Source organism: Limulus polyphemus, unplaced genomic scaffold (genome assembly GCF_000517525.1).
Source record: "Limulus polyphemus unplaced genomic scaffold, Limulus_polyphemus-2.1.2 Scaffold2728, whole genome shotgun sequence".
Lineage (NCBI taxonomy): Eukaryota > Metazoa > Arthropoda > Merostomata > Xiphosura > Limulidae > Limulus > Limulus polyphemus.
In genome coordinates, this window is record NW_013668338.1 from 92,127 (window position 1) to 107,293 (window position 15,167).

The following is a 15,167-nucleotide window of genomic DNA, read 5'->3' on the forward strand; positions in this document are numbered from 1 at the left end:
AAATCAGATGTGGGTGAAGTTTAATATGGTAAAACAGATGTGGGTGAAGTTTAATATGGTAAAACAGATGTGGGTGAAGTTTAAAATGGTAAAACAGATGTGGGTGAAGTTTAATATGGTAAAACAGATGTGGCTGAAGTATAAAATGGTAAATCAGATGTGGGTGAAGTTTAATATGGTAAAACAGATGTGGGTGAAGTTTAATATGGTAAATCAGATGTGGGTGAAGTTTAATATGGTAAATCAGATGTGGGTGAAGTTTAATATGGTAAAACAGATGTGGGTGAAGTTTAAAATGGTAAAACAGATGTGGGTGAAGTTTAAAATGGTGAAACAGATACGACGTGCGTATAGAAAGTGAAACATTAAAGATGATACAGTTATAAAAATTAGTAAAAAATATTTAGGTGGCGTTTTTGACAGTTTGTTTTTGTTTGTTTTTAATTATACACAAAGCTACACAAGGGCTATCTGTGCTCTGCCCACCACGGGTATCGAAACCCGGTTTCTAGCGTTGTAAGTCCGCAGACATACCGCTGTGCCACTGGGGGGCATTTTTTTTTTGACAGTAAAGAAGATAAAAGTTATGTCTAAACATATAAAGCATGGATAATTCATGTTCAAAATATAGTTGTTTCTAAGAAAGAAAAACTTATTTTATTTAGCAATGGCATTTCGAGCACCTGCTTTTCATCGTATTTGACATGAAAGCTATCGTTTTAAGGTAAAAATAATAGAGATTCATTGATTATTAGCAGTAATATCTAACAGGTGATGTTTAAAATGACAATTCAACTATACGATGATATAGAAAACGCTAAAAATTTACAAGTGATAGATAAAACGGCACAGAAAATACAGGTGTTATTTAACAGAGGTAAAAGCAGATGATGTTCAAAACGGTAACCAAGGCACAGGATAGGTGATATAAAAAATAATGGACTTTTAAAATAATTCAAAAAAAGTTTTATAGTTCCTTGTTTCTATAATAATTCCTCTTTAACGTTTCCCTTGTGCTAGCTGAAATTCGTTTGTTTCTGTTCGTTATCTGATGAGCTATTGTCAAGTAGAAGTGCCAGCTGGTTGGATCTTTATGTTGAGGTTTTAATGGAAATAAAACCCGAAAAAAAACTTAAATTTCCTTATTTGCAGAATTTGTTTTTTCGTACTTTCAGGGACAATTAACGGTTTGGGTGGTAACGAAATATTAATGGGTATTTTTCAACAAAATTGCTTCTTTGTGGCAATTGCACATACGAAGTATAGAAAATAACGTATTTTTTATGAATTTGAAATTTTTTTCTATCTTATTAAGAATATGATAGAAATATTTACCATGAAAATTTATGAAAATGCTAAAGAAAGTTAGTTTTAATCATATCTTAAGTGAAATGTTAGGAGAACAGTTAGCGAATCATTTCACAATATATTTAACAAATATCAATGAAATGAAAGTACCAGTTATATCCCTATAAAGAAGAAACAAAATATACGAAAAGTTTGGAAACATATCTTAGTATTGTCACCGTCTGCACGAGATTGGCCCAGTAACCGTTTAAGATACATTAATATGAACTTTAGAATGCTTACACCGTACGCCACTTTTACTCAGTTACTTACAATACAATATCACGTAACTGTTTGAAGTGTAACTGTTTGCAGTTTACGTTACTTGGAGTTTAGGGTGTTTAAAGCATTGTTAAAAGTGTAAACTGGTATAAAGGTACAATAGTTGGAATCTCAACTACTGGTATATTCATTGCTTGGAGTCTGGGCTCTTTACTCCATACGTTGTTTACAGACTAGGGTTTTCAAAGCAACTAGTACGTTTTGTGTTGACTTTTTACTGTACAAAGAGTTTGAAATTTTGACTATTAATATATTCGATGTATGTAATCTTGGCTGTTTACATCATACCCTAACTTTTTTAAAGCCATTAACTGGAGCCTGGGCCCGGCATGGCCAGGTGGTTAAGGCGCTCGACTCGCAATCTGAGGGTCGCGGTTTCAAATCCCCGTCACACCAAACATGCTCGTCCTTTCAAAGAGGGAAGGCTGTCAAGTGGGTTGCATCCTTGACGTAAGAAATAGCTTTAGAAACGATGGCAGAGCACTTCCATTTGTAGCTCAAATTATTTCTAACAGAGATTACTCGAAATCTAAGCTATACTTGAGCTGAACTTGTAATACTTTGATTCTACACTGAAAAACTCAACTTGGAGTTACGCTGTTTTAATAATACACTACTTAGATATTTAACAATTTACAACACAACTACTAGTGTCTTAGTCAGTTTACAACCTACACTAATACTTCGATACTTAGCTGTTTACAACAAAACTACTAGTGCTCTAATCTGTTTACAGCATACACTACTACTTGGATTCTTAGCTGTTTAGAACTCAACTACTTGTGCTATAGTCTCTTTACAACATACGTTGCATGGAATCTGATGTACTTAGAAAATACCTTGCGTGTAGTGTAGGCTGTTTTCCACCATGTTTGGATGGAGTTTCAGCTATTTATTGCATATACTACTTTGAGATTTAGCTCCTTATCACATGCATTGTTTGAAGCATAGATTCGATTTTCAACTATTAATTACATATACTACACTGAGATTTAGCTCCTTATAACATACATTGTTTGAAGCATAGATTCAATTTTCAACTATTAATTACATATACTATTGGGGGAATTAGCTCCTTATAACATACATTGTTTGAAGCATAAATTCCGCACAATATAAACTACTCAGATCCTCGTCTCTCTCCCTTGAAACTAGTTATTTACAAGTAACAATACTTTTCCTCCAGGTTGTTTACAGCGTAAATAATTTCGAACCAAAGATGCTTTCAACATACACTACCTGGAGACTGGGTAATATTTGGAGAGCAAGTATTTTAAAGCATACTTTACTTAGAGCATATTTTACTTATCCCTTACTTTACTTAGAGCATACTTTACCTTGCAGTTTAAAACACACATTCCTTTGTGTTTCCTTGTATTTTTACGTAATACCCTTCTTACAGTCGAGAGTGTTTACAGCAAACAATATTGGTGGAGTAGGTAATTCACAACATAAATACTTAGAGTCTCGTTCCTTACAATGTAAATTACCTGGAGCTTAAGATGTTTGCAAGAAAGTGGAATTGGGATCTATGTACAATGTACACTATATTGAACCTGGACAGATTATAACTCCAACTATTTGTTGACATTGTTATTTAGAGTATATACGTTAGCATAAAGTTATTACAACAAAGATGAGTTGGAGAGTAGGTAGTTCAAAACGGATGTCATTTAAAGAATAACGTGTTTACTAATGTGTTATTTTATGTTGAATGCTTACATGTTACAATAACTGGAGTATGCGCCATAAACAACTACAATACTTGGAGTCTAGCAACTGAAGATTAAATTACTAATTCTTTATTAAAAGACTAAGCTGTAAACAACATATCCTGTTTGGAGTCTTGGCTATTATCTGAAAGTATTATTAACCTATTGTTCTTCTTCTTTGAGGCTGCAATTATTGCAAGCTCAGGTGTTGTTTGAGGTTCTTAATTCTAAATCTGCTTCCTTTAACATCACGGCAATTTATCATTTATAAAAACGTGTTTATTCAAGGTAACGCCACCTGCTGGATAACTTTAAAATGGGTGCAATTTATTTAGTTACTAATACTTTGTATGTTTCGAGAGTAAGCCGATTTGAAAATGTACACAAACGAATTACTCGAACAACTCCAAGAAGGCGAACACTTTTAGAATACGTAATATTTTCAGTTAAGTACAAACTGTTAGTATTAATAATATTAATAATTAATAATAACATTAATAATTACCTTGTTCCATTAAGTTGTTTTCTGATGAAGGAAACTGGTTATTAAACGTGTTGCCGGTCCCCAAAGACTCATTAGGAACCCCACCTGTACGTACGAAAAAATAAAAATTAAAATATTAATGTGGTTGTCTTCGAGAAAAACCTCGTAATAATACAAGTAGAATGGGACACAAAATAAAAATACTTACAAAATTGAAAGAAGGAAGTAGAACAATAAAGTATTTTCAGATTTTTATTAATGATCAGAGAAACAATATACTCTTTTCTCTTTCTTGTTCATTAGGCTTAGGAACAGAGAGCTAGTGTTTCGTAAGTATCAGTATTCTTATAGGTTTGATTTGGGATGCAAGAAATTTAGAAAAGGTAAATCCACGAGGCTATGGCCTTAAACTTTGTAATGAAACATGTTAAAATCCATGAATATTGAAATCAGACAACCTTCTTATTTTGTGTTTATCAGAGTCCAAGTATGTATTCGTTAGGCTGGCCTTAGCGACTTAAAAAGGGATATTAATTGCTCTGATGTATTTTATCCTAGCGAATTTATTGAAGTACTTATTGCAGTGGTGTGTTATTTCTACAAAGTGTGGTTTGAACATATCCACACTGTACATGAGTGTTAGGGTAATTTGTTCTCACGTAGTTTGTAATAGGAGAATAAAGTGTGCAATACAACCCTTGGAATACAGTACTGTACATAGGTGTTAGAGTAATTTGTTCTCACGTAGTTTGTAATAGGAGAATAAAATGTGTAATACAACCCTTGGAATACATTAAGAAAAATAATAATGTTAATCGATTGATAAAGTGACTGATTAGTTGTTTCCCGCGAGTGGTTTATCGCTAAACAAATGTCTTATTTATGAAGGGAAAGATTACGTGCAAGAACCATTGTAATAAATGATAGCTTCCGGTTGATTGTTTGAATATGACAGATTACAAGAACTGTAAGAACCATACAGATATGATATTTAAAGATATTTTATGAAATGGTTAGTAGCCTATATGTATAAAGGAGATATTTTCAAATGACTTGAGCAGAACGTTAGACATCAGTTAATCAATGTGAAATAATGCGAAGCTCAGTTGTCTCTAAGGCCTTGGACACCGACACCTTTGAGAAAACCATAAATTTTGCAAATTGTTCCAATAACTTATAATTTCTGGGAAATTAACCAAATGTCATAAAAAAGGTATCTTTTCTACTCGTGAAATACGGAATTGTTATATAAGGAATTTTGTTCCGAAAGGTGATAAAGAGTTTACAAATGTGGTGTTTACATATATATTTCATGAAAGCTTATATGCATAACACTATGACATGTCATAGATTTGCGCCTCATGTATCAACTCATCTGGTTTAACAGAATTAAGGCAGAAACAACAATGTTTTGATAGCGAAAAGAAACTTACGTATTTAAAATTAAAACAACAAATATATGTTGTCCAAAAAACTAATTTGATTTTATAATAACAGCAAAATGTGTACAATTAAGAACAAACAGTATTAAACTAAATTTATAATCTAAGAAGCCGATGTACTCGTCCATTGTCCGGGTTATGAACTAAGAAAACGTGAGGTGGAGCCTATGATGAATAACATAAAAATCCTAACTTTCACACAGTTTATTTATGATATAACATATTATTACAGTATTCATTATCACCTCACCAAAAGTTTTGTATAAGGCTTAAAAGAGAATCGAAGTTAGATATAAAGCTTTACATACTCGTGTTTACACAGCTGGTGGAGAGTGGAACAGATTCTTTTCCGAAATATCTTATAACAAGGAAAGAACAGGCTTACAATTTTAGGTTAAGCGGCACAGTTAAGATATATTTTCTTCATTTAAAAATTTTAAAACATTGAATGCTTTTTTCACGATGAAACTATGAATACATTTACTGGAAGATTTAATTAGTTTCAAGTACATACTGTATAACCTAATTATTTGCATTTGCAGTTAAAGGATTCTTTAAGACTATAAGTTTCTAACTTAGATTTTATTTATTAACAAATACCTTAAATTTGTAATAGTTTTTTATTATAATGTAGAGTTTATCAACTTCGTTTTGTTCAACCTGTGAACTTTTTTCCAAGCAAATCAGATGAAGCTATTACAATCTGTCATCTTATCGACTGAGTGATCTACAAATAAGAACGTTTGTGCAATGGTTATCTTTTAGACTCGCAACAAAAACACCAAGGTTCGATACCCATTCGTCTTCCTTTAAATTTTGAAACTTTTGAAGGGTTTCTTATTCACTAATGAGTATACAGTAAGAACCTGTCTGTTCTACTGTTATAATTTTGTAATCATACGTACGTTATAAGTAATTTCAATAAAATTTTAAGATCTTGTGGAAGTTGGTCAATGTCCTGATTCAGTTAAACAAAGCAGAAACTAGGTTAGCTATAGGTCAGAGTAGTAGAGGTGACCAGTTGTGAAGTTAAAAAAAGATCCGACATTGGACAGAGAAATATAATGAATTCTCATTGATTTGCAAGGCCATTAGTTTCCAACAATAATAATTTATCAGTGTTTTAATAACCATTCAAAAATATACAAACAATGAATTTATTGTGAAAGACATTTTTTAGTTTTCTGCCTGCAAATTTTGAAGAATAGTATCAATGTGTATACAATAAGTTTGTACTTAGAGTCACATAACACTAATATTTCAAAAACTAGTGATTAATATCCTCTGAATTAGTTTACCGTCTTCAGACACGGTGAATGGCTTAGAGTCACTTAACACTAATACTTCAAAAACTAGTGATTAATATCCTCTGAATTAGTTTACCGTCTTCAGACATGGTGGATGGCTTAGAGTCACTTAACACTAATACTTCAAAAACTAGTGATTTATATCCTCTGAATTAGTCTACCGTCTTCAGACACGGTGAATGGCTTAGAGTCACTTAACAGTAATACTTCAAAAAATAGTGATTTATATACTCTGAATTAGTCTACCGTATTCAGACACGGTGAATGGCTTAGAGTCACTTAACAGTAATACTTCAAAAACTAGTGATTTATATCCTCTGAATTAGTTTACCGTCTTCAGACACGGTGAATGGCTTAGAGTCACTTAACATAAATACTTCAAAAACTAGTGATTTATATCCTCTGGATTACTTTACTGTCTTCAGACATGGTGCATGGGTTTTCTAAATTTTTTTTGTCTAAGGTAATGCATGTTCCGCATGTTCTGTTTATGATCAGATTGGTGAAGGTCCAAGTTTACACCAACTACCACTGATCTTGATCCATTATAAAAAAAAACAATGGTCGAAACACTTGTCCTCTTCATTTCACACCATTTCTTTACAGAACGTATGTTGCGACACGATCGCCATTTTTCAGTTACAAAACCACGTTAACGAACTCCCGTAGAACTTAAACACCCCAAAACAATATACTTCGAACATGAATCCAATTAAATTTTTTTCGAATAATTTATTGTATAATCAATAAAGACGTTTTTCAATTACTCTGTATTGCAAAACGATATTTTAGAACCACATTCTCATTGTTATTGTTTCTTTTTTTTTGTCAATAGCACTTAAAGTGAACGTTCTTAAGAATCGTAATTACAGGTTTGCAAGCAATACTTTTTGTAGTTGTTTCATTGATAGTAATATGAGCGAAACGTTGATCCACCAGTAAAGTCTTAAGGTTTTATGTAGTTAATGGAGAGTAGTTTTACCTTACTTAGGACAGTAATCGCAGCACGTGGAAAAGGAGTGTTTTTTCTTTGTTTGTTTCGAGTGTTCACACTAACTTGCATGTTGAATATCCTTAGTAGTCAACAATAATTTTGAAGTGATAGACTATAGAGAATGGAGCTAACAAACAGCATCCACCGCCAACTCTTTGACTACTTTGTTTACCAAGATTAATATACAACTTATCTCTTCCTGGATGGTTCCTTGTTCCCCAAATTGATCCATATTCCTTAATTATTCAGTGCCATTAAGTAAAAGGAATATTCCTGTCTTGGAAATTCAAAATCCTCCACTTGGATACATTATTATGACCTGAATGTATTTTGTGTCGAAAAGGGTTGCTAAATACCCTTTCTAAGGTTGTGAATTTTCGGTGACATCACATTATCTACGTCATGCCAAACACTTTCAAAATGTAGTTCTGATACACGTCGTTTCACCGCGAATTCATAGCGGTTGTGATGGTCACTGGACTTGTTGATTTGCATATTTAATATAACGTACTCAACCTCCGTACATCTTTCCATGAACCTAATGATCTATGTCCTAATCACCAGAATAATGTATATACTAGAGACAGAATAAAATATGAAGCTGCAATCATCTCAGATAAACGTATAGATAACGAATAATTTGTACTAATATTATTATGATTAATTGAATAGTCAATTATGAATTATTTGGGCAATATAAGTAAGCTACCAATAAGATATCCAATAGTGTGACCTAAAAGACCCGTCTACTGATTCGGTATTTCTAAAGTTTAAGTAATTTGAAATACCAACTAATGAGAAAATAAGAATCTTCTGAGTTAATAAACTCACCGTTCCTTCGTTTGTCGTTTAGGGAGTTCCTCAGAGAGTCAACAGATATTTTCTCGTTCTGAATAAGCTGGTATCCTGGAACACAGGTCACTTGTTGCTTAGTTCCTTAACCTTCCTACTTAACCTTTCTAGCATATTAAGTTAGGAGCCAAAGCCAGATTAAATGGCTTGAGTATTAAGTATGAAGTACTTCCAAAAGCTCTTTCACAGTATATTAATTTTCAATCACTGTTATAAGAAAAAAGTTGTATTGCCTTTTTTAACTAAAACAGTACCATATTTACTAACCCTAAAATATAAATCTAATAAGAAGTCATGCAGTGAAAACATAAACTGGGTAACCAAGAGAGAAGATTATAGCTGCATGAATAAAAGAGAAAATACATTAAGCTTCATTCTCTAAATGTTCTTAATCAACAGGGAAGTTGTATTTTAGCCCAAAATCTCAAACTTTTATTAGAGAATTCAGTTTTGAAACTATTATTAACCAATAGGAAAACTGTTAATTGTGTGTTCTCGCAAAGGGATTATTGAGAACACTAAAAAAAAAATCCCTTGTCTAAGCATGAAAAATGCTCTGTTTAAGTATCCGAATTTCTATTAAACATGCTAAAATCCTTCCTACCTTGTTTTCAGGGAATCAGCTGTTCATTTCTAATAACATATAGAAACCAAAAGCTCCATATAGCAAGTTAGTAAAGTATCGAAACTCTTGAAAAAAAGACGTATATTTAATAATTTATTTCTGAAAATATTACTATGTGCGTTGTATGGGTTGTGCACCGTTATATTACTATGTAGGCTGGAAGGGCTGTGCAACGCTAAACTCCCAATATTTTGAGAAAAGATGAAATTGAGCAGTTCTAGTCTGCGTTGTGATAGACGTAATTTTTAGGAAATCAGTTTTGATTCTGTACATCAGTTGTAAGAATGTTAAACAACTGATTTCAACATTTTAACTACCAAGGATCTGCAACTTTAATCCGCAGTTTATTATTATCAACTAAGACGTAGTTATGGATTTGGGAATACTAGGAACGCTTTGAAAACAAACTATTACAAAATAACTTATTCTTTTATTCATTACCAGGATTGTGAGATTTTACTCTATTCTATCGACAGTTCACACTTGTTGTTATGAAATCTCATTAGAGATATAGAATCTTCGAACTTCGATAGGTGCACTTATGAAAAGCGCAAAGGATTGATCGGTTTTGTTCGTTTCATATCCAATTTTTGATACCACATTTTACTTACTGTCACTATTATGCAATTAATTTGTAGTCTTGGTAAAACTTAGCATTTAGTTTTCAAAATCGCTATCTGGTGTTAGTAGCAAATATAACACAACAGTTCATAAGTTTGGCCAAACATGATATTTTATTTTACTCTCAGTATCTTTTCAAAATATATACGCTAAAAATAAGTTAACGATGTGTTCTTTGATATTGTAGTTATGGTTATGAAACTCTTTGTCTCCCGAAGAAATACTTGAATAAACTTTGATTTCCAAGATGAACATGAAGCGCTCATTAGATAAGTTAGAGAAAAGGCTTCGTTCTTGGAATTTAGCCCATCAGTTTTTTAATGGTTATTTTCAAACGTGCCTTTCGATGGCTAGACAATAAGATTGAACTTTTCTAACGTTAGATGTCGGAGTCAGATCTCTGCGTTGGCACAAATTCTAGATAACTCATTGTGCAGTTTTGCTCTTAAACATTAAACAAAGTATTCGAGGGTAAACACTCCTACTAACTGAACATTTGTTGCCTAGTAGAAGTCAAAGGATAATACCAGCAATTTTTATACTACTTAAGGCCTATTTGTGCTGTTAAGTAGTACAAACATTTATTGGTTTGCCCTTATCTAGATTTCTAACCGTATCAAGGTTGAGATATATTGATAACTCTATATACATTACAAACTATAAACCCTAGTGTGAAATGATTCTATACAGTTTACAGAAAAAGATTGATTATGATACGAAATTTGAATATTATCATACATTAGTAAAGTAAACAGATGATAGGAGTATTCCATACTAATCTATACAATATATCAACACACTGCCTTCTATACCAATCTATACGATATGTCAACATACTGCCTTCTATACCAATCTACACAATATGTCAACACACTGCCTTCTATACCAATCTATACAATATGTCAACATACTGTCTTCTATTACAATTCATACAATATGTCAACACACTGCCTTCCATACAAATATATACAATATGTCAACATACTGCCTTCTATACCAATCTACACAATATGTCAACACACTGTCTTCTATACCAATCTATACAATATGTCAACATACTGCCTTCCATTCCAATTCATACAATATGTCAACATACTGTCTTCCATTACAATTCATACAATATGTCAACACACTGCCTTCCATACAAATATATACAATATGTCAATATACTGCCTTCCATACAAATATATACAATATGTCAATACACTGCCTTCCATACCAATCTATACTATATGTCAACACACTGCCTTCAATACCAATCTATACAGTATGTCAACACACTGCCTTCCATACAAATCTATACAATATCTAAACACACTACCTTCCATACAAATCTATACAACATGTCAATACACTGCCTTCCATACAAATCTATACAATATGTCAAGACACTGCCTTCCATACCAATCTATACTATATGTCAACACACTGCCTTCAATATCAATGTATACAATATGCCAATACACAGCCTTTCATACAAATCTATACAATATGTCAACATACTGCCTTTCATATAAGTCTACACAATATGTCAACATACTGCCTTCCATACACTATGTCAACACACTGCGTTCCATACAAATCTATACAATAAGTCAACACACTGCCTTCCATACAAATCTATACAATATGTCAACATACTGCCTTCAATACAATATGTCAACACACTGCCTTCCATACAATATGTCAATATACTGCCTTCAATACAATATGTCAACATACTGCCTTCCATACAATATGTCAACCCACTGCATTCCATACAAATCTATACAATATGTCAGCATACTGACTTCCATACAAATCTATACAATATGTCAACCCACTGCCTTCCATACAAATCTATACAATATGTCAACATACTGCCTTCCATACAAATCTATACAATATGTCAACGTACTGCCTTCCATACAAATCTATACAATATGTCAACGTACTGCCTTCCATACAAATCCACCCAATATGTCAACATACTGCCTTCCATACAATACGTCAACCCACTGCATTCCATACAAATCTATACAATATGTCAGCATACTGACTTCCATACAAATCTATACAATATGTCAACCCACTGCCTTCCATACAAATCTATACAATATGTCAACATACTGCCTTCCATACAAATCTATACAATATGTCAACATACTGCCTTCCATACAAATCCACCCAATATGTCAACATACTGCCTTCCATACAATGTGTCAACACACAGTATGTCAACATACTGCCTTCCATACAATATGTCAACATACGGACTTCCATGCAAATCTATATAATATGTCAACCCACTGCCTTCCATACAAATCTACACAATATGTCAACATACTGCCTTCCATACAATATGTCAACACATAATATGTCAACATACTGCCTTCCATACAATATGTTAACACACACTGCCTTCCATACAGCTGTGGACTATACTATGTAACATATCCTGCTTCTAGTGTAGTGTGATTGTTGCACTATACCAGGTAGAATATTCTGGTTTTAGTGTAGACTACAAGCTGTGTACTATACTATATAACATATCCTGGTTCTAGTGTAAAATGTAAGTTATGTGCTATACTACATAACACACCTGTCTGTATGTATTTTGTAAGTTGTGTATTATACTAGATAACATATCCTTGTTCTAGTATAGTCTGTAAATTATGTGCTATACTACATAACATATTCTGGTTTTAGTACAGAGTGTAAGTTGTGCAGTATACTATATTACATACTCTGGTTCTACTCTGGTGTAAGTTAAGTACTATACTACATAACATATCATGGTTCTTGTGTAGTGTGATTATTTCACTATACCAGGTAGAACATTTTGGTTTAATGTAGACTACAAGCTGTGTACTATACTATATAACATATCATGGTTCTTGTGTAGTGTGATTATTGCACTATACCAGGTAGAATATTCTGGTTTTAGTGTAGACTACAAGCTGTGTACTATACTATATAACATATCCCGGTTCTAGTGTAGAATGTCGCTTGAACATATTTTTGTAATAAGATTTTGTGTTTGTGTGTCTGTGTGTGTGCGCGCATCACGTATCTCATAAACCGCTGGTCGCACCGACTTCTAAATGGTACCAAACGAGTCGTTTGGGCCCCGAGGTTTGCACAAAGGTAAAACTTTACATCAAACCTTTTTACGATAATTCTTGAAAAGCAGACCCACAATTTGACATTGATTTACATTAAAACACGTAAATAAGTATGCCTACTAATCAACGTTCGTATCTTGGTTAAAGAAATTAAAATTGCGATGATCATTAAACTGAAAAAGTGCAAAATAGTAATTGAGGCATTAAATTTGAATTATATCGCTCTCTAAATGTATACCACAAGCCCACGGGGTCGCTAGAATACATTATAATGTCGAATAATTCATGCTCTATAAAGTTCAGACAATGATAATTGATTTAGTTCAGTTTGTTTGCTTTATAGCAAAGCCAAATTCGGCTATCTGCTGTTCCACCGCGGGGAACTGCACCCTGGATTTTAGCGTTGTAAGTCCTTAGACTTACCGCTGTCATACCAGGGGATTCTAGTACAAAGTTTGATATAAAATTCTGTCAAAAGAAAATAACTAAAAGAAATGACTGTTCCACCTCTCACAAGAGTTGTTATAATACTAACAGTCGTGGATTTAATAAGAAGATTAAACGAACAGAGCGTACCTTCTTGGTTGTTCTGTCTATGATAAACCTCTGACTTCACAGTGGATGATACTTGAGAAGAGGGAATGCCTGCCGTAAGAAATATAAAAGCAATAAGTAATGAACGAAGGAATAAAAATAGTTTTCAAATCTCACAATTAAACAATCGTATAAATATGATTTTATAGAACTCACAGACGTGTGATTGGCTATATTTCGTACAATTAACTCAGAATAGTCACCTTATCGTACTACAGAACAAAAGCATTCATCTTATACATTTGTTGAATAGTGTATTGTCGGTCAATAAAATCAATTTTGACACCACGTGTGGTAATCATCATAACTCGTGGTTTTGAAAGAAGAAAAAAAAAGTTTTAGAAGCTATAAGATGAAAGGCTTAGATTGTTAACCCAGTAAAGAAAGGTTATGTCACGTTTTGCATTCGTGATAGTAAATCCTGTGTGTTCACATAAATGATGATCTTTTGATTTTAGGAAAATATGTTATTGTTTTAGCAAATGCATTAGGTTAGGTAGAGTATTTGAAAATCGTTGTTTTTAAGCTACTTGCCGAAATGACATTTGACCTTTCACTAAGCACAAGAATAAGTTAATATTATTCAGATACTTAGACCTTTTTCTTTTTTGTTGTAAATATTCCCTTTGTGGAAGTCGGTAACCATTGCTAGGATCGACCTGAATTGCGTTTAGAAACTTTAATTATATATAGACGACATATACAGAAGGCATCTTCATGAAGCTCCAGTAACAAAGAACAGTCATGTAATTGGTATCTTAGACTTCAGTACTGTTTTATTTATAACAGATTTAAAAGGTGCCGTAAGTTGCTTAGATACCGCACATATCCTCTTTTTTACTAGCAAATTGCAAAAATACATGGTAATTCAAAGCAACACTACACCCTGCAGAATAAAAACTTTGCGCATACGTTAGTCATTAGATGTGACATTTTATTTTTCTTTGTTTAAAGTTTCATTTTCATCTTATACTCTCCACAGGTAAAAGCTTTGATAACCAATTAGTGGTGAACCTGGTAAACATGCAGAAACTAACATGATCCTGATTTTTCTGGTTATTTATAACTGACCAATTCAGCGACATATTTGAAAGAGGTCTTAGTTCAGGACCATTACGTTTTCCGTACCTTTGAGGTTTTAGACATGGTGTCATAAACTACAATCTGGGATTAAATTACACATGACGTTGCCACTGTGGTGAAAGCCTGTAGCAGTCAGTGCTACTATGTAGAAGGACACCGAAAAGTTCAAAATTGTGAGAAGATGTCTGTTTTGAATTTCGTGAGCTAGTCGTCCCTAATTCAGCAATGTAAGACTAGATGGAAGGTAGCTAGTCATCACCACCCACCGCCAACTCTTGGACTACTCTTTTGCCAACTAGTAGTGGGATTGACCGTCACTTATAACACTCCCACTGCTGAAAGGGCGAGCATGTTTGGTGGAACGGGAATTCGAACCCGCGACCCTCAGATTGCGAGTCGAGCGCCTTATTTACCTGGCCATGCCAGGCCAAAGAGAAGATGTCATGAAACTTGCTAATCTGTGAAGTGAATATGGAATACATCTGATTCGCATGGCAGAAACCTTCAAATTACCGACTTGTTTATATGCAGTTCACTATTAACAATCGGAATCATACATCATAATACTTATTAACCTGTTAAAATAAACAATATTTTTAAATGTAAAATGCATCGGGAACCGTAATGATAATTAAAGCGATTACTTGCAGTATCTATGGTATACGTAGCTGTTTTTTTTTATCTGACTCATATAAGTTACGTTGTAATGACACTGTAACC

General features: G+C 33.2%; 1 protein-coding gene across 2 annotated transcripts in view; it reads right to left on the reverse strand.

Annotated features, from left to right (window-relative positions):
• The window catches only part of LOC111087838 (lachesin-like), a 74,833-nt gene that overhangs the window by 6,496 nt on the left and 53,170 nt on the right, over window positions 1–15,167 (reverse strand). The window contains exons 5-7 of one of the 2 annotated variants that reach the window (XM_022395932.1): window positions 13,347–13,415; window positions 8,400–8,474; window positions 3,847–3,930 (exon numbers count right to left, since the gene is read on the reverse strand). In XM_022395932.1, coding sequence (XP_022251640.1) covers window positions 3,847–3,930; window positions 8,400–8,474; window positions 13,347–13,415 — 228 coding nt within the window. The remainder of the gene's footprint in view (window positions 1–3,846; window positions 3,931–8,399; window positions 8,475–13,346; window positions 13,416–15,167) is intronic. The other variant, XM_022395933.1, reaches the window with a different exon arrangement.